The 25,097-nt window shown below is 48.1% G+C and overlaps 1 protein-coding gene across 1 annotated transcript in view; it reads left to right on the top strand.

The window, feature by feature from the left end:
* The first annotated feature begins 9,090 nt into the window (after nucleotides 1-9,090).
* The window catches only part of LOC141085121 (rho guanine nucleotide exchange factor 19-like), a 64,438-nt gene continuing 48,431 nt past the window's right edge, over nucleotides 9,091-25,097 (top strand). Inside the window, exon 1 of the mRNA XM_073570237.1 lies at nucleotides 9,091-9,228. Within this exon, the coding sequence (XP_073426338.1) occupies nucleotides 9,224-9,228 (5 nt within the window). The 5' untranslated portion in view covers nucleotides 9,091-9,223. The remainder of the gene's footprint in view (nucleotides 9,229-25,097) is intronic.

Genomic DNA, 25,097 nt, shown 5'->3' with positions numbered 1-25,097 from the left:
TACTGTGAATGTGGGTGAGTGTGCTGGAGTGAATGCAAATAATAAAAGAGTGAATGGGAGAGTGAGTGGGAGGACGAATGAGGGTGCTGGCACAAGTGGTGGTAGTGGTGGGAGGGCTGGCCTGTCTGCCCCCCTGGCCGCAAGACCCCAACATAGTTATGCGGGGGCCGCGGCTGGGGGTCGGGGTGGTCCCCGGGGTGGTCCTGGGGGGTCTCCTCGCCTCCGGGCTCCAGGGACGGCGCTTTGCACCACCGTTTCCTGGAGGCCCTCAAAAAAGGAGAAAGGTCGATAGTGGTAGAGGGGAAGGACAGTGGACTTGTCTTTCTGGATAGAGAGACACGGCCTTGCTGCCTTCCAAAACCAAAGGGAGGGAGGGACTGTTTGGTCTCTCCCCACAGCCGGGCAGGGGCCGCAAAGGAGGAATGTGGTCCGTCTTAGGTGGGGGGGCAGTGAAGCTTTTCCACCTAGGAGCAAGGTGGTGGAGCTCCTCCTTAAGATGGGCTTCGGGGCGAATGACGTCTTTGCCCTGATACATCCTTCGGCGTCCCGCTTCTTCGACGTCAGCTTTGTGCGGCCAGAGGGGCTTGAGCTCTTCTGGTCTAACTATGAGCTGGTGCGGGAAGAGCCCGGATGGCGAGACTTCGTTGCGCAAGCGGTGTCTCGCCAAAATTCCGTCAAGCGAGTGACCGTGGTCACTTGTAACGAGTCACTTGCCGGCGTGGACATTATGACGTGGCTTTCCCGTTACGGGGAAGTCACCGAGGTCCCCAAAAAGAACAGGGACGAATTCGGCATCTGGTCGGGGGGCTGGACCTTCATGGTTAAACTGAAGGTTTCCGGCGGCACGGTCACCCACATCCCTTCCTCGGCGTTCCTGGGAAGGGACAGGATCCTGGTCTACCAGGGGCAACCGAAGGTCTGGCACAAGTGTGGCGACCCCACTCACTTCAGCGCTAGCTGCAAGGTACAGAAATGTGCCTTGTGTGGTGGGGTAGGTCATCTGGCCGCCTCGTGTAAAGACATTCGGTGTCACTTGTGTGGTGACCTAGGTCACCCTCTCAGCCGCTGCCCTCGCTCCTTTTCTAATGCCGCTGCAGGCCCGGCGGGAGGAGTCCGTGAGGGAAAAACCTCTGGCGGCGCTCCTGCAGCTGTGGCAGGTGGTGGCGGAGGGGAAGGGGCTGAGGGACCGGTGAGGAAGGGCAATGCCAAGGTGAGGGGCCCCGCGTATGTGCGGAGGCAAGAAAAACGCCATGGGGGTGGGGGGCAGGTGAAGTCTCGGGCAACCGGGTCGATGCCTGCTCCTCCCTCCAGGCCCGTGGCAAAAGCCTCTGAGGTCCTGAGGGAGAGTGTGGTGAGAGAGGAGATCAGGAGGATGGAGAGGGAGGATAAAGCGGCTGACTCGGACGGGTCCTCACAGTATGAAAGTGTTGATGAGGAGGTCCAGGAGCAGCCTACAGCAGCGGGTGGCAAAAGTAAACGTGCCAATCGTAACAAATCGGGGGGGGAAGAAGGCTGGCAAGCCTTCAAAATCTCCCCCGCCCCCGACCACCAGGGTGCGCACGGAAGGGCCCGCTGACCCCCCTCTGATTGATCTCTCCAACCGGTTCAGCGTCCTCGGAGGCTCGGATGATGGGCCGCAAGACGAGGATGCTGGGCCGGGGGTACCACCGGAGGGTCCTTCGGGGGATGGTGGGGTCCGTCCCTCAGGGGGCAGTGTTCCTCCTGGGGGGGGGACAGACCTGGAACCCGGGGGCGAGGATACCGGGGGGGGTGGGATGGACACAACGGGAGCTTCCCTGAAAAGGAAGGTGTCCGACCCCTCCCCAGGTGGAGGTGATAGCAGTGGTAAGAAGTTGGCCATCCAACTTGATCACCCATGATGGCGGAACTCGCCCCGTTGACGCTGGCATCTATTAATGTTGCCAGCATAAAGTCAGATGCGGCTCGCTTCACAGCCTTTGATTTTTTCTCCCGGATTGAGGCAGAAATTTTATTCTTGCAAGAGACCAGACTAACAGACATGGGGGCCATCTATAAAGCACGGAGGGAGTGGAGGTGCGGGCCCTCATACTGGTCTCTTGCGGCTGAGCCGTATAGCGGGGTGGCAGTCCTTTTTAAGACTGCAGCTGTTGAATGCCGACGGGTTACTGAGTTGGAAATGGGGAGGTGCCTGATCCTAGATGTCTTCATGAGGGGACAAGAGCTCCGGCTCATCAACATCTACGGCCCGCAGTCCAAGTGGGACCGCAAATGTCTCTTCCTGAGGATCAAGCCCTTTCTTTTTACGAGCCGGCAGGTGGTCTTCGGTGGGGACTTCAACACCATTACGAGGTCCCGTGACCGGGGGGGTCCCGGAGATCGCCTGGCTTATGATAGCGTCGCGTTGAATAGCATAGCCAGCGAAGCTCGCCTGGTGGATGTCCATATCTGGCACACCCCAGGTCACGGAGGTTTCACCTACCATAGGGGTAGCTGTAGGTCTAGAATAGACAGGTTTTTTTTGAAGGAGGACGCCATCTTTTCTGCTGTGTCCGCCGTTGAGGTGGAGTTCTTCGATCACTGTCTAATTTTCTTTTCTCTGAATGTTGCAGAGACTCATCGGATGGGAAGAGGGCTGTGGAAGGTCAATTCGTCCCTGCTGGAAGAAGCGGAGGTGAGACAATCCTTCGAGGATTTTCTTCAGAGCCAGGTACCGCTGTTGGATCTCTGTATTAGTAAGTCAGAGTGGTGGGAGATCTTCAAAAAGCAGGTGGCGGGGTTCTTCCGTCAACTCTCGAGCCTCAGGAGTCTGAACAGGCACCGCTTGTACCAGGCCCTGGGGAGGAAACTCGAGCAGCTTGTCTCGACTGGAGGTGACCGTGAGGAAATCTCCAGAGTGAAATCTTTGCTCAAGAGGTGTCAGTATGATAGACACACATCTTTAGTTTTTGAGAGGGACTTCGGGAAGTACCGCTCGCCCGACCCTTACACAAACTGTAAGATGTCAGTGAATTGTAAGATGGTGACAGGACTGATCGACAGTACGGGGTCCCTGAACAGATCCAAATCAGGGATCCTGGAGGTGGTCAGATCCTTCTACTCACACCTCTTGGAAAAGAAGGATCTGGATCGGGACAGGATTTCGGCTTTCCTGGCTGAAACCGTCCCTGAGCCAGGGGGTGATCCCTCTCTTGGTGTTTTGGCAGAAGAAATCAGGGCCCAAGAAATCGCCAGGTCCGGATGGCTTAACATCCGAGTTCTATAAGACTTTTAGGGACTCCTTGGTCCCCCTCTTGACAGGGGTATTTAATGAGTGTCTCTCCTCGGGCACTCTTCCCGACTCAATGAGGAAGTCAGCCCTCATTATTCTGTCAAAGGGTAAGGATCCGTCCCGTATCGAGAATTGGCGTCCCATAGCGCTTCTCGATACGGACCGGAAGGTTCTGGCCAAGGTGCTGTTTAATCGGCTGGTGAAGTTTGCACCCCGGCTCCTTTCAGGGGCCCAGCATTGCTCTGTTCCAGGCCGCATTACTTTTAGTGCTGTGCTCGGTGTCCGAGAGGCAGTGGAGCAGGGTAGGGCAGGTCACTGGAAGGGGTACCTGCTGTCATTAGATCAAGCGAAAGCCTTTGACCGGGTCAACCACGAGTACCTCTGGTCCGTCCTTTTGAGGTATGGTCTGCCTGGGAGGTTTGTAAAATGGTTAGAGGTCTTGTACCAAGGGGCTGAGACTTTTCCGCTGGTGAACGGTTGGTCAGGTCGCCCTTTTGAGGTGGGTTCTGGGGTCCGTCAGGGCTGTCCGCTGAGCCCGCTTTTATATGTGTTCGCGATCGATCCCTTCCTAAGGAGGGTAGATCGTGGACCGTTGGCGGGAGTCGGGATGGACCAGGCGGGTTCTGGGTCCTCTCTCAGGGTGGTGGCGTATGCCGATGATGTTTCACTTTTCCTGTCCTCGAGAGGGGAGGCGGATTGGGTCATGTCGGCGGTAGTGCGCTACTCGGAGGCATCCGGGTCCATGATCAACCGGGATAAGTGTGAAAGTCTCTGGCTGGGAGGGGGAGATCCTAGGTTTGGTCTTCCGGGCACCCTTCCAGGGCCCCAGGCCACCGCCAAAATTCTAGGCATCGAATTTGGCCCCGGGGATTACCCCCAGCAAAATTGGGAGGGCAGACTTAAGATCGCCGCCCAAAAGGTGGACCAATGGAAGGGTTGGTCTTTAACCCTGAGGGAAAGGGTTGCCCTGGCTAAAGGCTTTCTGCTACCTTTATTAATATACCTGGGCAGTGTGTGCATCTTGCCGGAACCTCTCTGGACACGGGTCTATAGCCTGTTCTTCCAACTGTTATGGGGGAATAGGCTTAACCTAATCAAGAGGGAGGTTACATACCGTACGAGGAGACTAGGCGGGTTGGGTATGGTCAACCCAGTGGTGTTTCTAGTAAACACCTTTCTTAAGACTAACATCTCCAACCTCTGGCTAGAGAGGGCTCCTCCGTGGGTAGTCTCCTGCAAGGGTTGGCTTTGGCCTTTCTTCCAGGAATGGGAGACAGGAGGGCAGGTGAAGGACCTACGCACACCTCATGGGCATCTCCCGGCTTACGCTACCCCGGTTCTGAAGGTGATCCGCCGGTGGGGTCTGGGAATGTGGGAAATCAGGACCATGTCGAGGCAATGCCTTGACAGGAGGGTCCTGTTGACCCATTTCCAGAAGCCGCTGGCCCTTAAGGATTGTCCAGGCCGGGATCTGGAGGTCGGGCTGGGGCTTTTAAATTCTAAGCGGATCCCCATGAAGTTTTGGGACTTGACCTGGCGTTGCTTCTACGGGAGGCTGTATGTAAAGGATAACTTGAAGTGCAGGAAATCCGATGATCGGGGTTGTCACCGTGAGGAGTGTGGCGACGTGCTGGAAAGCATGGAGCACTTCCTGCTTCAGTGTCCCTTTAATGCAGAGGTGTACAACAGGGTGGGTGCTTCCATACGCTGGCCGCGGCTGGCGTCCCTCTCCTACGCTGAGTGGGCCTATGGAGCGTTCAGATCCCTGGGTGGCCGGGACCCGTGCACTTTATTCCTAGTCAGTGTAGTGGTTAGGTTCTACACTTGGAATGCACGGTGCCTAGTTTCGACGCGGAAAAAAACCCTCCCAAGGGATGAGGTGGTAGGAAACATCTTGGGTGACCTGGTGAAGGTCCTTTCTTTGGAGTTCGAAAGGTTGGGTGTGAGGAAGGCCTCTTGGCTTTGGAGAGGCATCTCCTTTTAAAAACGCACTCAAGGGAGAGCTAGCTCCGTGTGAATGAGGGTAGGGATAGCATAAGTTTCACTGGGTGTGTTAGGGACAGAAGTAGGGGCAGGGAGGGACAGGCACTGAGGGACAGATAGAGAGTTAGTTATGATAAGTTAGGTAGGGTAGGGACAGGAAGGGACAGATAGGGACAGTTTCTTTAGGGACAGAAGCAGGGACAGTCTTAGTTGTTGAGGGACAGGGTGAATGAGTTAGTGAGGGACGGGGCCTCGAGAACTCCTTTTTCCTGGTGGTGGGCTAAAGCATGCCACTCTAGTCTTTTGTTTTGGAAACATAGAGCATTGATGGATATTGGGCTTGCAGGCACTGAACTTGGGCCTGTAAGAAAAGTTTTGAAGGGTATGGTGTATTTAGTAATGATGAATAAGGATGTTATGACATTATATTTAATTGGTGTATTATGTGTTATATTGTTTTGTATGTTATTATGTGTATGTGTTATTATTTTCTTTTAGTTAGAGGGCATGGGAGGGTATAGTGAGGTTGGGAGGGGGGTGAATGGGGGAGGTGAGAGTGGAAAAATCAAAGGACCCCAAGTCAAAGGGAAGTGGCAAGTGGAGATGGACCATGGAGGAAAAAGGCATGCTGGAGCACATCAGAGGCAAATGGTGGAGGGTTTTTTTTCTTGAGTGGCATAAAACTTTCGTGCTCCTCAAGTAGATGTGATAAGGCCACGAACTTTTATGGACCTTGTGGAGTGATAGGCCATGGACGTATATGGACCTGTGGTGAGGAAAAAAGGTGGGGGGGAAAAAAAAAAAAAAAAAAGATAGGGGTGTTAAGCTCGGTGGGGGTTTTTCTTGCCAAGTTAATGGCTAGAGTTATTTTTGAGGCAGTATGGGCCGGAAGTATTTCTTTTGTTATTTGTATATAGGTATGGGTGGGAAGCGTGAAAGGGTATGCATGAGGATGAATGGATTATATCTGGGTTTTTATTTTTATTTTAAATTGTATAGTGTTGGTGGAGAGATCCTGCTGGGGGCCTTCCAAGCTGGAAAGCTTGAGGACCACAAAGGACATTGCAAGTTTTGCACAGGCGTTGTATGTTTCTGTATGGTTTTGTCTTGGTTTTTAGTTCTGGAATGTTGTTTTTGTCTGTCTAATGTATTATGTATTGTGTTTTGATATTTTTATAATAAAAAGAGCTACAGGATGTAACTCAGGATCAGTACAGCTCTGGAGTAAAATACAGGAGGTAACTCAGGATCGGTAATGTATTGTATGTACACAGTGACTGCACCAGCAGAATAGTGAGTGCAGCTCTGGGGTATAATACAGGAGGTAACTCAGGATCAGTAATGTAATGTATGTACACAGTGACTGCACCAGCAGAATAGTGAGTGCAGCTCTGGGGTATAATACAGGAGGTAACTCAGGATCAGTAATGTAATGTATGTACACAGTGACTGCTCCAGCAGAATAGTGAGTGCAGCTATGGGGTATAATACAGGAGGTAACTCAGGATCAGTAATGTAATGTATGTACACAGTGACTGCGCCAGCAAAATAGTGAGTGCAGCTCTGGAGTATAATGCAGGATGTAACTCAGGATCAGTAATGTATGTACACACTGACTGCACCAGCAGAATAGTGAGTGCAGCTCTGGAGTATAATACAGGATGCAACTCAGGATCAGTAATGTAATGCATGTACACAGTGACTGCACCAGCAGAATAGTGAGTGCAGCTCTAGGGTATAATACAGGATTGTAACTCAGGATCATGCTATTAATGTGTGTGTGTTACACGTAAATTTATCTTTCTCTAGGCTGGCTGTCCCATCAGTAATTTTTATATACTGTATATTTTGTATATTTACAGTTGTCAGAAGGGGAAGAACAACCCTATTTCCTATATTTACAACTTCTAGAGAAGAAAAGTGACCAGTAACTTTCTGGAGTTTACAGCAGCCAGAAGGGGAAGGAGAATGACTGGTGGTGATGTGAAGCAGAACGGAGTGCAAGACATATGGAGTAAATGTAAAGGATTTTGTAGGCAGAAAAGAGAGAAATGAGTCATGTGACTCCGCTCAGGAGCCCCCTCCCCTCAATAGCAGAGTTTAGCTGTGATGCTGAGAGCTACACAGAAGAGAAAAATATGAAAAAACTGTGTATTAGTGTGGAAACCGTAGAAAGGGAGCTGACAATAGCTTTTAATTGTCTTTATGGGACTTTCCCTATAATCAGTGCCGGTGTGAAACGTTTCATATCTTTATCAGTCTGTGGTGGGCCGGAGCAGCCCTCTCTATAGCATTAACCCTGTCAGCAGCGCTTGGATGAAATTCTTTATGTGGAAAGGGGTAGAAAACTTGGTGATGGGGGGGTGCCTGAGATGGGTATGGATGTCTGACTTGGGGATGGGGGTCTGAGTTGGGAATGGGGGGGTCTGAGTTGGGAAAGGATGTCTGACTTGGGGATGGGGGGACTGAGTTGGGGATGGGGTTCTGAGTTGGAGATGGGGGGGGGGGTCTGAGTTGGGAATAGATGTCTGACTTGGTGATGGAGTGCTGAGTTGGGGATGGGGGGTCTGAGTTAGGGATGGGGAGGTCTGAGTTGGGGATAGATGTCTGACTTGGGGATGGGGTTTTTAGTTGGGGATGGGGGGTCTGAGTTGGGGATAGATGTCTGACTTGGGGATGGGGGGGTCTGAGTTGGGGATGGGGGGTCTGAGTTGGGAATAGATGTCTGACTTGGGGATGGGGTTCTGAGTTGGGAATGGGGGGGTCTGAGTGGGGAATATATGTCTGACTTGGGGATGGGGTTCTGAGTTGGGGATGGGGGGTCTGAGTTGGGGATGGGGGGTCTGAGTTGGGGATGGGGGGTCTGAGTTGGGCATAGATATCTGACTTGGGGATGGGGTTCTGAGTTGGGGATGGGGGGGTCTGAGTTGGGAATAGATGTCTGACTTGGGGATGGGGTTCTGAGTTGGGGTTGGGGGGTCTGAGTTGGGGATAGATGTCTGACTTGGGGATGGGGTTCTTAGTTGGGGATAGATGTCTGACTTGGGGATTGGGGGGTCCGAGTTAGGAATAGATGTCTGACTTGGGGATGGGGGGTCTGAGTTGGGGATGGGGGGGTCTGAGTTGGGAATAGATGTCTGACTTGGGGATGGGGTTCTGAGTTGGGGATGGGGGGTCTGAGTTGGGGATAGATGTCTGACTTGGGGATGGGGTTCTTAGTTGGGGATGGGGGGGTCTGACTTGGGGATGGGGTTCTTAGTTGGGGATAGATGTCTGACTTGGGGATGGGGTTCTGAGTTGGGGATGGGGGGTCTGAGTTGGGGATAGATGTCTGACTTGGGGTTCTTAGTTGGGGATGGGGGGGTCTGACTTGGGGATAGATGTCTGACTTGGGGATGGGGTTCTGAGTTGGGGATGGGGGGGGTTCGAGTTGGGAATTGATGTCTGACTTGGGGATGGGGGGGTCTGAGTTGCATTTTTTGCTTTCAGCCTTTTGTTTGCATTGAGAAAGAAAGTTTTGTGGTGTTTGCTGGCAGCTGAGCGTCCTTAACCTATTGCTGGCTAGAGCTGAGCCCCCTCCTCCCGGCCTGGCACAGGGGCTCCTCTCTTCCTCCCGAATCTCCCTGTTATTTCTGGAGCTGCCAAACCAGTTCTGAGCCTGTGAGCAGAGACATGTCTGGAGGGACTGGGAGCAGGAGGAGGGGGCTGGACGTGTCAGCACAGCACTAGCCAGCCGCCTCCTCCCCCTGCACTCAGTGCAGCCCGGGCACCGATGAGCGGCAGGTGCTGAGGATGCCCTAAGCCGCGGCCCAGGAGATGTAGCAGGCTGCCGCCGACCCGCAGCCACACCACCCCTGGGAGGGGATGCCAGAGGCCGCAGAGCACCTGCTGGAAAGGACGAGACCCCCAGGCCAGTGAGGCTATCACCCGGGATCTGCAGCCCCTCTGCCATGTGTCGTCTGAAGACCCCCAGGAAGGAGGAGCCGCACAATGAGGTACTGTGGGCCCCATGAATGCCACTTTTGTGTGCGGGGCCCTCCCTGCAGCCTCCACTTGTTGATCCGCAAACTTCCAGCAAGTTGTCAGAGGGGCCTGGAGTTAGTGATGCAGATGGAGGGGCTGAGTGCAGGGTGGGGGCTGCTCTGGGAGCTTTGTCACTGTTCTCTCCCTTTGTTTCTCTGCTGGGACAATGAAGAGGGGGTCGCTTCCCCCGGGATTGGGGGGCTAAACTGGGGCAGATCACCGGGGTAGGGCTGCAGGGGGTTCAGGCTCCGGCTGGATACGATGTTCCACACTATATGGCCTATAGGATAATATTGGGGCTGGTGTCCTGACGTCTGTGGATAAAGCTTATGAAAGACTTACAAATTCTCTCCATCAAGACCTCTGCTTGCTGTCAGTGAATACAGGAAAGAGGGCGTTCTTGTTTCCACTCAGATCCCATTCAATATCTGCAGGTGCGGATCCACCTGTCGAGCTCCGGCCAGGATAGGATGGGCCGCACGCCTCTACCCTCAAGTATCTGTCCGCAGTCACTGGCACTTGTCATGGGATTGGTTATCTGGTGACAAGAAGGGCTCACAGCCCACGTGATGACATCACAGCCCATGTGATGACATCACAGCCCTGGCCTCACAACCTGTGAGAAATCTTTGGCTAGGTAGGACTTGGGGTGTGGTGATCTCCAGTAGGTGTCAACCTCCAGTACAGCATGCCATTAGGAGTCAAGACCAGTAACCCTTAAAGGGAATTTGTCACCCCTTTTTTCGAATATGAGCTGCCGGCACCGCCATCAGGGGCTTATCTACAGCATTCTGTAATGCTGAAGATAAGCCCCCGATGTAACCTGAAAGATAACAAAAAAGAGTTATATTATACTCACCGGGGGGGCGGTCCTGTCTGATGGGTGTCGCGGTCCGGCGCCTTCCATCCTCTAACAGTGACGTCCTCTTCTTTCCTTCCTGTCGTGGCTCCTGCGCAGGCGCACTGCTCGGCCCTGTTGAGGGCAGAGCAGAATGCTGCATTGCGCAGGCGCCGGACCTCTCTGACCTCTCCCAGCGCCTGCGCACTGCAGTACTCTGCCCGCAACAGAGTAAATTGATGGTGGAGCAGGCAGCTCCACTCTTGGATCCATCTGCATCCATAGACATGCCCCTGACCTCCAGGAACGGCCTCTCTATGCTTTTCCTCTAATATGAAGTTTTCACTGGTGCTGTAAGGCTATTTTATGTTTGTACAATTGATGTGATGATTTATAGTGTGCAAAGGTATATAGTACTATGCTAAAGTTGTGGAACAATGCTGCGGAGGAAGAAACCATCTACAATAGAAGGGTTAATAGTTTATCATCAGTCAACAAAATGCAAAGTGGATAAAGAAAAATGTACAGCGCCTTGAAAAAGTCTTCATACCCCTTGAGCTTTTTCACGTTACACCCACAAACTTAACTATATTTTATTGGGATTTTCTGTGACACCAACACAAAGTAACAAGTATTTGTGACGTGTAAAGGAAATGATACAGGGGTGTATTAATTATTGTAATCCTGAGTGACCAATCACCTCCAGAAGTCACATAATTAGTACATTGCATTCACCCGGGTGTAATGTCTTCTCAGTATAACTACAGATGTTCTGTGAAGGCCTCTGAGGATTGTGTGAGAACATTAGAGATCAAGGAGCCCACCAGACAGGTCAGGGATAAAAAGTTGTGGAGATGAGGAAGGCAGGATTAGGTTATAAAAAAATAGGCTAACCTCTGAACATCTCATGGCACAAATGCAAACCTCCCAAGACATGGCCATCCAACTAACCTAACATCCCAAGCAAGGAGAGCACTGATTAGAGAAGCAGATGAGAGGCCCATGGTCCCCCACGGCTGGGGGAGAATCTGTCCACCAGACAACTGTTAAGCCACCCTCACACATTCAGTAGTTGGTCTGTATTTTACATCAGTATTTGTTCCACTTCTAGTTACAATCAGAGGAAAACTATAATAGAATGGTATTTAACCCCTTACTGCCATCGGACGGGATAGTATGTCTGATGGCAGTACCCCCGCTTTGATGTGAGCTCCAGCGGTGAGCCTGCATCAAAGCCGGGACATGTCAGCTGTTTTGAACAGCTGACATGTGCCCGCAATAGGCGCAGTTGGAATCACGATCCACCCGTGCCTATTAACTAGTTAAATGCCGCTGTCAAACTCTGACAGCGGCACTTAACGCAAGCTTCCGGCCATCGGGCCAGAAATACGTGCAAAGCTGACCCCCGTCACGTGATGGGGGGGGGGGGTCATCGGTTCATCGGCACAACAACTAGAGGTCTCCTTGAAAACGTCTATGGTTGTTGATGCCAAATTGCTATGAGCGCCACCCTGTGGTCGGCGCTCATAGCAATGCAGTAATTCTGCTACATAGAGGCGATCTGAGCATCGCCTCTATGTAGCAGACTTGATCAAGCTATGGCAGCTTCTAGCCTCACATGGAGGCTATTAAAGCATGGCAAAAGTTTAAAGAAAAATAGTTTTAAAAATATAAATATATTAAATCACCCCCCTTTCACCCCATTCAAAATAAAACAAAAAAAAAAAATCAAACATACACATATTTCGTATCGCGCGTTCAGAATCAACCAGTCAGTAAAAAAAGATTTACCTGATCATTAAACGGCGTAGCGAGAAAATGAATCGAAACGCCAGAATTGTTTTTTTTTTGTTACCGCGACATTTCAGATGCAATAACAGGTGATCAAAAGAACATATCTGCACAAATGTGATATCACTAAAAACGTCAGTTCGGCGCGCAAAAAATAAGCCCTTATCCAACCCGAGATCACGAAAATTGGAGACGCTACGGCTCTCGGAAAATTGCGTTTTTTTTTGTTTTGTTTTTTTAGCAAACTTTGAAAAAATTTTTCACCACTTAGATAAAAAAGAACCTAGACATGGTTGTTGTCTATGAACTCGTGGTGACCTTGAGAATCATAATGGCAGGTCAGTTTTAGGATGTAGTGAACCTAGCAAAAAAGCCAAAGTGTGGGATTGCACTTTTTTTTTGCAATTTCACTGCATTTGGAATTTTTCCCATTTTCGAGCACACAACATGCTAAAACCAATTATGTCGTTCAAAAGTACAACTCATCCCGTAAAAAATAAGCCCTCTGTAAAGAAGGGGAGCGAAAAACGAAAACGCAAAACCAAAATAAGCTCCTGTCAAGAAGTGGTTAACAGGGAGATATGCAAGACTCTAAATCTGAGCAAGAAAAAGGAAAATTACATCTATAGAATGGGAGGAATAGAACTAAGCAACAGCACATATGAAAAAGACTTGGGTATACGAATAGATCACAGACTGTGCATGAGCCAACAGTGCAGCAGCAAAAAGGCAAACACCGTTCTAAGATGTATTAAGAGGAGCATAGAGAGATCACACAAAGAAATTATCCCCCACTTCTCCTCCTTGGTCAGGCCTCATCTGGAATACTTGGTCTAGTTCTGGGCACAATGTTTTAAAAAAGACATTGAAAAAAAGTTCAGAGCGACCAGGATGGTGAGTGGACTGCAAAGTATGTCCTATGAGGAACGGTTACAGGATCTGGGAATGTTTAGCTACAAAAAAGAAGCTAAGAGGAGACTTAATAGCTGTCTACAAATATCTGAAGGGCTATCACAGTGTAGAGGGATCATCATCATTATTATCATTTGCACATGAAAACATGAGAAGCAATGGAATGAAACTGAAAGGGAGAAGATACAGATTAGATATTAGAAAAAACTTAACAATGAGGGTGATCAATGAGTGGAACAGGCTGCCACAAGAGGTGGTGAGTTCTCCTTCAATGGAAATCTTCAGAGGCTTGACAGACATCTGTCAGAGATGGTTTAGTGAATCCTGCATTGAGGAAGGGGTTGGACACAATGACCCTGGGTGTCCCTTTCGACTCTAACATATGATAATAGAAACACATCACCACTTTTGTATTTTTTTTTTTGTCAACTCCTGGTTTTGGCTTACAAATACTAATCAAATACTGAACATGGTCTTATAATTATTATCTATTTATATAGCACCACTAATTCCATGGTGCTGTACATGAGAAGGGGTTACATACAAATTACAGATATCACTTACAGTAAACAAACTAACAATGACAGACTGGTACAGAGGGAAGAGGACCCTGCCCTTGCGGGCTTAGTCATATACTCCACAAATCAGGCCTTTATGGAAGAGTAGCAAGAAGCAGCAATAAGAAGTCCCATGTAAGGGACATTGTGAGGGTGTGGAAGAGGCTCTGGTCAGATGAGACCACAGAACTTTTTGGGCTAGATGCAAAACGCTATGTGAGCCAGAAAACTAAAACTGCACTTCACCCTGAAAACTTCATCCCCGATGCAGCATCCTGTTGTGGGAAGGCTTTCTTCAGCAGGGGCAGGGAAGCTGTGGGAAAGCTTTCTTCAGCAGGGGCAGGGAAGCTGGTCAGAGGTGATGGGACGATGGATGGAGCTGAATACAGGGCAATCCTGGAGGAAAACCTGTTAGAGGCCGCATAAGACATGAGACTGGGACGTAGTTGCCTTCCAGCAGGACAACGACCCTCAACATCCAGCAGAGCATACTCCTGTGTGTGAACGTCACAGTCAACATCCAAATCCCAGAGAATCTGTGACAAGACGTGAAAATTACTGATCACAGACGTCTCCATACAATCTCACTGAGCGAGATCGAGTGTGTAAAGCTGGAGAGACAAATCCCAAAAGACTGCAGTATTAATTACAGTGAAAGGTGGTCTTAGAAAAAGTATTTGCTCAGGGAGGCGGAGTAGAAATGCACCTTGCAATTTTCAGATTTTATATTTTTTAAATGGTTAGAAAACCTATCATTTCTTTTACATGTCACAAATACTTGTTACTTTGTTGTGTGGGTCACAGAAAATCCCCCAAAAAAGACATGTAAGTCTTTGGGTGTAACGTGAGAAATGTGCAAAAGTTCACACGGTATGAATACTTTTTTTCAAGGCACGATAAATCCCATCAGTATCTGGTGACCACCCGTTGCGTCCATCATTATTATCTGATGACCACCCGTTGCGTCCATCATCAGTATCTGGTGACCACCCGTTGCGTCCATCATCAGTATCAGGTGACCACCTGTTGTGTCCATCATCAGTATCTGGTGACTCCAACCTCCCCCCCCCCACCCGCGGCCTCCTTCATCAGTATCTAATGAGCGCCCGTCACCTCCTTGATCAGTATCTGGTGACCGCCCGTTGCCTCCATCACTTCTTTTCATCACTTGTACACAGGTTATGGAGAATGTCTGCAGGGGAGGTTACGTCTTGGAGAGCTGACCACAGACCTTCTGTGTATGAGGCTTGTGTGGATCCTTCTGTCTCTTCATGTGGTCCCCGACAGACGGGATGATGTGAGATTGGGGCTCTGGGGCCAGATCATCCCCTCCAGGACTCCTTGTTCTTAATGACATTGGCTGGATGTTGGGGGTCATTGTGCATCTGCAGGATAAATATGAAGACTATCAGACGCCTTCTGATGGTATTTGCATTATGTTCAGTTCATGTATCAGTTGCTGATAGTTCTGAGCTGTTGACACTGCTGGACATCTTCTGATTTTGAAGAAATGTATGATGTAATTTTATCTGCAGTTTTGACCGACCACTGCGTCTCAACATTGCCCATTTCTTCTTGACCAACCCAGTAGCTGTGAAATTTTTCCTGGGATAGACCTCACTGATGCAGTATAACTACCTGGTGTCTTGTTGCTACGCTCAGTATGATATATGACCTGTGATCTGTTTTCCACACCCTCACTTTTTTTTTTTTTAGCAGAGTTTGGCTGTTCCTCTAAAACTATGTGGACACGTTGCGGACCGGCAGCGTTTTTTCTGCGCTGAATTGCACCAAATCTACAAAGGATTGCTCAAGCAATGTTAATCAATGGAAATCCAGAATTGGTGTGCACATGCTGTAGAAAATTCTGTCCTGATTCTCAGCATTTTATTTTCCGCAGCATGTCAGTTCTATTGGCAGATCTTCAACGTTTCTGCACCCATTGACGTACATTGAGTCAGTCAAATCTGCAGCCAAACCGTAGGTGTAAAAAGGTTTGCGGATTTGCGTGCCAAAAACGCTGCAGAAAGGAAGGAGGAAGAGTGTGTGGGCACAGAATATGTGTGAGCGGAGAATGTCTGTCTGCGGGTGTCTCTATGTGTAGCCAGGCGTCGTCTGATGTGACTACTACTCCTATCCGGCTATGTCTGCTGTCACATATAACAGTGACAGCATGTGTTCAAGTGTAAAACAAACACAAAAAAAACCATTCATACTCACCAAACACCTAATCCCCGACACCCGCGTCTCCTGCAACAAAATAATAAACCACCATATACTCCCTGTACACCGTAGTCCAGGTAATTCAGTTTGTCCCACGACGATCTCGTATGTAGAACAGTCACATTGGGAGATGTGACTGCTCTAACCGGTCTCAGGTGATACACTGACAGAAGGTGATCCCTCCCGCAGTGTATCACCTGAGACCGGTCAGAGCAGTCACATCTCCCAATGTGACTGTTCTACATGCGAGATCGTCGTGGGACACTCGGTAAATGGACCACATCAGACGGGGAGTATTTATGTTGGTTTATTATTTTTTGTTCCAGGATATCGAGGGAGTCGGGGATTAGGCGATGCAGTAAGTATGGTAAATAGAGATTCAATAAAGGAGTCTGTGTGATTATTTCAATTAAATGACTTTATTCTGGCTGTTTCTTTATTTACCATATAACTATAGGATTAGTAATGGATAGGTGTCTTATTGACACTTCTCCATTACTAATCCGTAGGCTTGATGTCACCGGACAATACAAAGGTGACATCAACCCCACAAATATTACCCCACTTGCTACCACTACAGGGCAAGTGGGAAGAGCGAAGCTAAGTGCCAGAATTGGTGAATATATAAAATGAGCCATTTCTGGGGCAGCTGAGAGCTGATGTTTTTAGCCTGGGGGAGGGGTGCCAATATCCATGGCCCCTTTCCAGGCTATTAATATCAGCCAGCAGCTGTCTGCCTGGCTTTTGCTAGTTTGATTTTTATAGGGAGACCTCATATCAGTTTTTTTCTGAGGTTCCCCTGTAAACTAGCCAATAAAGGCTAAGCAAACATCTGTGAGCTGATATTAATGGCCTCAGAACCTTTATAGTTATTGGCTCCTTCCCAGAATATTAACATCAGCCGTCAGCTTTCCCTCTGCTGGTTAAGAAAATTACGCGAGAGCTCTCGCAGTTTTTTAAAATTTTTTGAAAAATAAACAAATTTGCATTTCACGCAGATTTCGTGTGTGTGTATTTTATTTGACTCTTTATGTACCACTTTATTAATCGGGGTATCTGGTTGACACCTATTTATTACTAAACCTTGAGCTTGGTATTACACACATTGGGGTGTGTGTATATACACTCACTGGCCACTTTATTAGGTACACCATGCTAGTAACGGGTTGGACCCCCTTTTGCCTTCAGAACTGCCTCAATTCTTCGTGGCAGAGATTCAACAAGGTGCTGGAAGCATTCCTCAGAGATTTTGGACCATATTGACATGATGGCATCACACAGTTGGCGCAGATTTGTCGGCTGCACATCCCTGATGCGAATCTCCCGTTCCACCACATCCCAAAGATGCTCTATTGGATTGCGATCTGGTGACTGAGGAGGCCATTTGAGTACAGTGAACTCATTGTCATGTTCAAGAAACCAATCTGAGATGATTCGAGCTTTATGACATGGCGCATTATCCTGCTGAAAGTAGCCATCAGATGTTGGGTACATTGTGGTCATAAAGGGATGGACATGGTCAGCAACAATACTCAGGTAGGCTGTGGCGTTGCAACGATGCTCAATTGGTACCAAGGGGCCCAAAGAGTGCCAAGAAAAAATTCCCCACACCATGACACCACCACCACCAGCCTGAACCGTTGATACAAGGCAGGATGGATCCATGCTTTCATGTTGTTTACGCCAAATTCTGACCCTACCATCCGAATGTCGCAGCAGAAATCGAGACTCATCAGACCAGGCAACGTTTTTCCAATCTTCTACTGTCCAATTTCGATGAGCTTGTGCAAATTGTAGCCTCAGTTTCCTGTTCTTAGCTGAGAGGAGTGGTACCCGGTGTGGTCTTCTGCTGCTGTAGCCCATCTGCCTCAAAGTTCGACGCACTGTGCGTTCAGAGATGCTCTTCTGCCTACCTTGGTTGTAACGGGTGGCAATTTGAGTCACTGTTGCCTTTCTATCAGCTCGAACCAGTCTGCCCATTCTCCTCTGACCTCTGGCATCAACAAGGCATTTCCGGCCACAGAACTGCCGCTCACTGGATTTTTTTTCTTTTTTGGACCATTCTCTGTAAACCCTAGAGATGGTTGTGCGTGAAAATCCCAGTAGATCAGCAGTTTCTGAAATACTCAGACCAGCCCTTCTGGCACCAACAATCATGCCACGTTCAAAGGCACTCAAATCACCTTTCTTCCCCATACTGATGCTCGGTTTGAACTGCAGGAGATTGTCTTGACCATGTCTACATGCCTAAATGCACTGAGTTGCCGCCATGTGATTGGCAGATTAGAAATTAAGTCTTAACACACAGTTGGACAGGTGTACCTAATAAAGTGGCCAGTGAGTGTGTGTATATATATATATATATATATATATATATATATACACACAAATCAGTTATATTTTGTGTGTGTAAACATGTTTGAACCTGTTATGTAATGATATTATGGTCTTCAATGGAGAATGAAAAAGAAGGGGTAGGACAAGAAAATTACAATTTTTTTTCTGTTAATATATCTTTATTTAGCTTACAAACACACACACACAAATCTGCATCAAAAACGCATAAAAACAGTATGGAATTTGAACTGCGTTTTCTGCCAAGAGAGGCAGAATCTGTGCAGAAATTTACAAAAGCAAATCTGCAACATGCGCACATACCCTAACACTTTTATGCCTCCTACACGGCTGTTTCTGTGTCAGTTAGTGACTGTTTTTCAACCTCGATATGAAAATGATCATTATCACTTGTAGCAATGAGATGTACATTTCTCTTTTGTTCACTTTGCATTTTATTGATTGATAATAGTTTAATTTTATTACTTCTATTGTAGAAAACTCCTTAGTCTACAACATTTTCCTACATCTGCCTAAAACTTTGCAGAATTTTGTATAAATATAGAAATAAATGAGATTTTTCCTGACATCTCTCGATAATGGTTGTTTCTCTTGAACTATAATGTCTCCTCCTGTCTGAACGTCTTTTGACCGTTGTAGGGCGATGCTTTTCATTTGCAACGTTTAGATACATTTTCTCGACCATCCATGATTTGGGGGTACCTGGGGGGCGCAGGCTCATGCACTCATCCCCTGTTGTACGTTTTGGTGCTGGAGACCTAAATGTGTGGTAATATGGATTGGTAAGAGCCTAGGTTGTAGGTTGTGAAACGCGCGTTGAGGCTGTTCAGTAGCCCCTTTTTTTGCATTCACCATGACTACAGGTGATATAACAACTATCTAATCTGATGATATTTTAGTTTTTCTTTTTTAATAAATTTGCAAAAATTTCTTTTTTTTAAGTCAAGTTGGGGTGCAGAGTGCACATTGAGGCTATGTGCACATGTTGCGGATTTTATGCTTTTTTGCCGTGTTTTTTCGCTGTGAAAACACATACAAAAAGCAACCGATTGCATTCACTGGCATTCCGCACATGCTGTGCTAATGCTGCAGTCTCGCGTGATGCTACGTCATCTGGAGTCATTGACGCAAGGCATCGCTGGGAACGGGACTTGCAGGGAGCATCGCTGAGGCCTGGGAAGGCTGCAGGGGCCACCGGAAAGTGAGAATATCACGATTTTTTAAAATTATTTTTAACATTATAGGCAGCCTCAGTAGTAAAAAGTTGGTCACACTCGTCGAACACTATGTTTCACGAGTGTGACCAACCTGTCAATCAGTTTTCCAAGTGATGCTACAGATCGCTTGGAAAACGCTAGTTTTTTGCGGGAATTCCGCATGCGGATTTCCCGCGGCAGGGAGTTGCGGAATTGTGCACATAGCCTCATGAGAAAAAAAATGAACTTTTTTGAATTTACCAAATGGCTGCAATGAAACAGAGAATGTCTATACATTCTCATATAAGAGTGGGGTCTATAGTTTATTCTGCTTCTGTTTGTTGTCTATCACTATTTGTAGATTATAGTAACCTTGCAAATAAAATATTTTGATACTGTTTTTTGCAAACTTGGATCCCAGTATTTCTCTTTAAATTCGGTAGTTTTTTTTTAATTTATTACAAATCGTTAGTAATATAAAACTATAAATGATTTCTAAAGATCTGTATAACAAGCATGGCAGCTGTATCAAATCCAATTATGTGTGATACATACCTATTAGCACAGTCTCCGGGACTTCCTCCATGCTTCTCGTCCTGTGCAGGTGAGCGTCTTGTCACCTGACACGAGTTGGGGTGAGGGCCACACATTCTTCAGTCTCTAACATGCCGGGGGCTGCACTTTTGTCTTGTCCTCAGGCCCTGATGCATGAAACTCAGAATCTGCAGCCTCTGTAAATCCTCCATAGTCACAATCATTATCCACGTCTGAGTGAGTCGCTCGTAAACACGTCGCTAAGTCGCCCCGATTACTGCCTCGCACATGGCTGCTATGTATTTGTGTCGCAAACTTTCTCCTGAGATTCCTAAAGAGACTGAGGGAGATGCGACGGATAGGGGACGCGTTTCATCTGCGCACAACAGACGTACTGTCAGGAACCAACTTTGACCGCTCACAAAGCTGGGGATCAATGTGGTTTATACACGAGAAGAACACAAAACTCCCGACACCTGTAATATCGCACGTTTAATACAGATACACCCCCCTGTGTAATATCACATGTGTAATACACAGACCCCCTTTGTAATATCACACGTGTAATACTGCTCCTTCATGTAATATCGCACGTGTCATACAGACACCCTCTTGTAATATCGCACGTGTCATACAGACACCCTCTTGTAATATCGCACGTGTCATACAGATACCCCCGTGTAATATCGCACGTGTCATACAGACACCCCAGTGTAATATCGCACGTGTCATACAGATACCCCCGTGTAATATCGCACGTGTCATACAGACACCCCAGTGTAATAGCGCATGTGTCATACAGACATCCCCGTGTAATATCACACGTGTAATAGATACCCTTCGTGTAATATCGCATGTGTACTACAGACACCCCTGTGTCATATTGCACGTGTCATACAGAGACCCCCCTCCGTGTAATATCGTGTAATATCGCACATGTACTACAGATACCATGTCATATTGCATGTCATACAGACACCCCCCGTGTAATATCGCACGTGTAATACAGACACCCTCCCGTGTAATATCGCACGTGTAATACAGACACCCTCCCATGTAATATAGACACCCTCCCGTGTAATATCGCACGTGTAATACAAACACTCTCCCCCCGTGTAATATCGCACATGTAATAGACACCCTCCCCCCGTGTAATATCGCACGTGTAATACAGACACCCTCCCCCCGTGTAATATCGCACGTGTAATACAGACACCCTCCCCCCGTGTAATATCGCACGTGTAATACAGACACCCTCCCCCCCGTGTAATATCGCACGTGTAATACAGACACCCTCCCCCCGTGTAATATCGCACGTGTAATACAGACACCCTCCCCCCGTGTAATATCGCACGTGTAATACAGACACCCTCCCCCCGTGTAATATCGCACGTGTAATACAGACACCCTTCCCCCGTGTAATATCGCACGTGTAATACAGACACCCTCCCCCCGTGTAATATCGCACGTGTAATAGACACCCTCCCCCCGTGTAATATCGCACGTGTAATACAGACACCCTCCCCGCGTAATATCGCACGTGTAATACAGACACTCTCCCGTGTAATATCGCACGTGTAATACAGACACCCTCCCGTGTAATGTCGCACTGTAATAGACACCCTCCCGTGTAATATTGCACGTGTAATACAGACACCCTCCTGTGTAATATGGCACGTGTGATACAGACACCCTCCCGTGTAATATGGCACGTGTGATACAGACACCCTCCCGTGTAATATGGCACGTGTAATACAGACACCCTCCTGTGTAATATGGCACGTGTAATACAGACACCCTCTCATGTAATATCGCACGTGTAATACAGACACCCTCCCCCGTGTAATATCGCACGTGTAATACAGACACCCTCCCCCCGTGTAATATCGCACGTGTAATACAGACACCCTCCCCCCGTGTAATATCGCACGTGTAATACAGACACCCTCCCCACGTGTAATATCGCACGTGTAATACAGACACCCTCCCCCCGTGTAATATCGCACGTGTAATACAGACACCCTCCCCCCGTGTAATATCGCACGTGTAATACAGACACCCTCCCCGCGTAATATCGCACGTGTAATACAGACACTCTCCCGTGTAATATCGCACGTGTAATACAGACACCCTCCCGTGTAATGTCGCACTGTAATAGACACCCTCCCGTGTAATATTGCACGTGTGATACAGACACCCTCCCGTGTAATATGGCACGTGTGATAGACACCCTCCCGTGTAATATGGCACGTGTAATACAGACACCCTCCTGTGTAATATGGCACGTGTAATACAGACACCCTCCTGTGTAATATGGCACGTGTAATACAGACACCCTCCCGTGTAATATGGCACGTGTAATACAGACACCCTCCCGTGTAATATGGCACGTGTAATACAGACACCCTCCCGTGTAATATCGCACGTGTAATACAGACACCCTCCCGTGTAATATCGCACGTGTAATACAGACACCCTCCCGTGTAATATCGCACGTGTAATACAGACACCCTCCCGTGTAATATGGCACGTGTAATACAGACACCCTCCTGTGTAATATGGCACGTGTAATACAGACACCCTCTCTTGTAATATCGCACGTGTAATACAGACACCCTCCCCCGTGTAATATCGCACGTGTAATACAGACACCCTCCCCCCGTGTAATATCGCACGTGTAATACAGACACCCTCCCCCCGTGTAATATCGCACGTGTAATACAGACACCCTCTCATGTAATATCGCACGTGTAATACAGACACCCTCCCCCGTGTAATATCGCACGTGTAATACAGACACCCTCCCCCCGTGTAATATCGCACGTGTAATACAGACACCCTCCCCCCGTGTAATATCGCACGTGTAATACAGACACCCTCCCCCCGTGTAATATCGCACGTGTAATACAGACACCCTCCCCCCGTGTAATATCGCACGTGTAATACAGACACCCTCCCCCCGTGTAATATCGCACGTGTAATACAGACACCCTCCCCGCGTAATATCGCACGTGTAATACAGACACTCTCCCGTGTAATATCGCACGTGTAATACAGACACCCTCCCGTGTAATGTCGCACTGTAATAGACACCCTCCCGTGTAATATTGCACGTGTGATACAGACACCCTCCCGTGTAATATGGCACGTGTGATACAGACACCCTCCCGTGTAATATGGCACGTGTAATACAGACACCCTCCTGTGTAATATGGCACGTGTAATACAGACACCCTCCCGTGTAATATGGCACGTGTAATACAGACACCCTCCCGTGTAATATGGCACGTGTAATACAGACACCCTCCCGTGTAATATCGCACGTGTAATACAGACACCCTCCCGTGTAATATCGCACGTGTAATACAGACACCCTCCCGTGTAATATCGCACGTGTAATACAGACACCCTCCCGTGTAATATCGCACGTGTAATAGACACCCTCCCGTGTAATATCGCACGTGTAATACAGACACCCTCCCGTGTAATATCGCACGTGTAATACAGACACCCTCCTTTGTAATATCGAACGTGTAATACAGACACCCTCCCGTGTTATATCGCACGTGTAATACAGACACCCTCCCGTGTAATATTTCACGTGTAATACAGGCACTCCCCTCATTTTATCCTGTGGATTGATTAGGCTTATTTTAGGTATGAATGTATTTGTGTGTTTTTATATATATTTATATTGGATCACCTTTATCTTGGGAGGGGTCTCATTGGACCTCATCTTGGTGCCATTTGAGCTCTGGGTTCTCAACATAATGCTTCTGTTTACTTGATTAGAGACTGAGATCCTAAAAGCACATTATTTCATGTGCAGCTTCCAGCGAGTCCACTCTGCCGTCCCGCTTTACGTTCCCTCTCCACCATCCCGGCCACAGGGGATAATTTTGCACCTTCTATCAACTCATTTTTCTACTGGTGATTATTTGGCGACTGCTCTCTGGGCCCTCGGGTAATGTTGCTTCTGTGTGAGGAGAATGTTGCTTCTGTGTGAGGAGATACACTTCGTGTAGCGGGCCAGAGTGGTGAAGACATACCACTGGACCATGGCTACCACCCTGCGCCCCGCCCATGGCTACCATCTGCACACAGCCATCATCCGCCATTTTCCATCCCATGACTGTGGTGTGGAAGCTAGAGAACGCACCTTCAGCTTGTCACATCCTGAGAGGAATCTTGTTTTTGTCCCCTGGGGCTACAATCCTAGAAGCTGACGCTCGTAGAGTCCGTGAGTCAGCGCAGCTTCAGGCTTCTGGATTTCGGAGTATTTTCAGATTTGTCCTTCTAAAGCTGACATTTTCCTGTCTAGTTAATGACCATGACCTGGAGAAGGTGCTGACCTCACTTCCTGCACTTTCACCTCAGCCCCGTTTGACAGGTGTGAAGATTGGGGATGTCCTTCCATAGTGTCCTCTGTGTGGAGGATGACAAGGCAATCAGTCAGAAATCTAGCAAAAAGTCTATAGGAGAATGTGGAGCAAAGTCCTATATATTTGTACAGGATAGGACTACGGTGTAGCACAATGTATCCGAGTGTCGGATGCAGGCCGGACCATGTGTCAGATACAGAACAATAGACTTGTGGCCAAAAGGTAGTGTGACTGACATAAAGTTTGTGTTTTAGGCCTCTTTCACACATCCGTCTGTCACCATCAGTCAAAATCCGCCGTTTTGCTAAAAAAACGGATCCGCCATTTTTCTTGGCGGATCCGTTTTTTTTCCCATTGACTTGCATTATCGGCGGATCTTGACGGATGGTCATCCGTTGGATCCATTTTTATACGGATCCGCCAAAATTTTAGCGTCCGCCGACTTACCCGGACGGACAATGAAACTTTTTTTGGCCGGTGGGATCCGCATTTTACAGTGCGCATGCCCAGAGGAATTGACTCAGCCGGAAATTTAACCCTAATCTTGGTTCTGGCGGCTGAAAAAAAAATCTCTCCCTCTCATTTTCCAGGCACTCTCTTTCCTTTTCCAGGCACGGTTTCCTTTAAATTTTTAAATTTTGGCAGATTTCAACTGAGCTAAAAAAAGGATACTCGGCTGTTTCTATGGTTACTGACAATTCTAAACATTCCAGAAGTTGATACACTTTTATTGACAAATCCATGAAGTTTCTTTGACTCCTCAATATTCCCAGCCCTCTCCCTAAGGGTACGTGCACACGCTGCGGATTTTAGCAAAGTCCGCAGGTATATCTGCAGGTCAAAAGACCTGCGGATTACCCTGCGGTTTTGCCCTGCGGTTTATCACCTCTACAATGGAGGAGATGGTAAACCGCAGCGGAATCCGCAGAAAGAATGACATGTCAATTCTTTCTGCGGATTAGAAACCGCAGCAAATCCGCGCGGAAAAATCCGCACCATCTGCACTGCGGTTTCCATTTCCCATAGGATATTATGGTACTGTACAACGCAGCA

The sequence above is a fragment of the Dendrobates tinctorius genome, unplaced genomic scaffold, assembly GCF_039654945.1.
Source record: "Dendrobates tinctorius isolate UK_male_01 unplaced genomic scaffold, ASM3965494v1 ptg000028l, whole genome shotgun sequence".
Taxonomy (NCBI): domain Eukaryota; kingdom Metazoa; phylum Chordata; class Amphibia; order Anura; family Dendrobatidae; genus Dendrobates; species Dendrobates tinctorius.
Note: the sequence above shows the minus strand (reverse complement) of the source record. Positions and strands in the feature narration are given on the sequence as shown.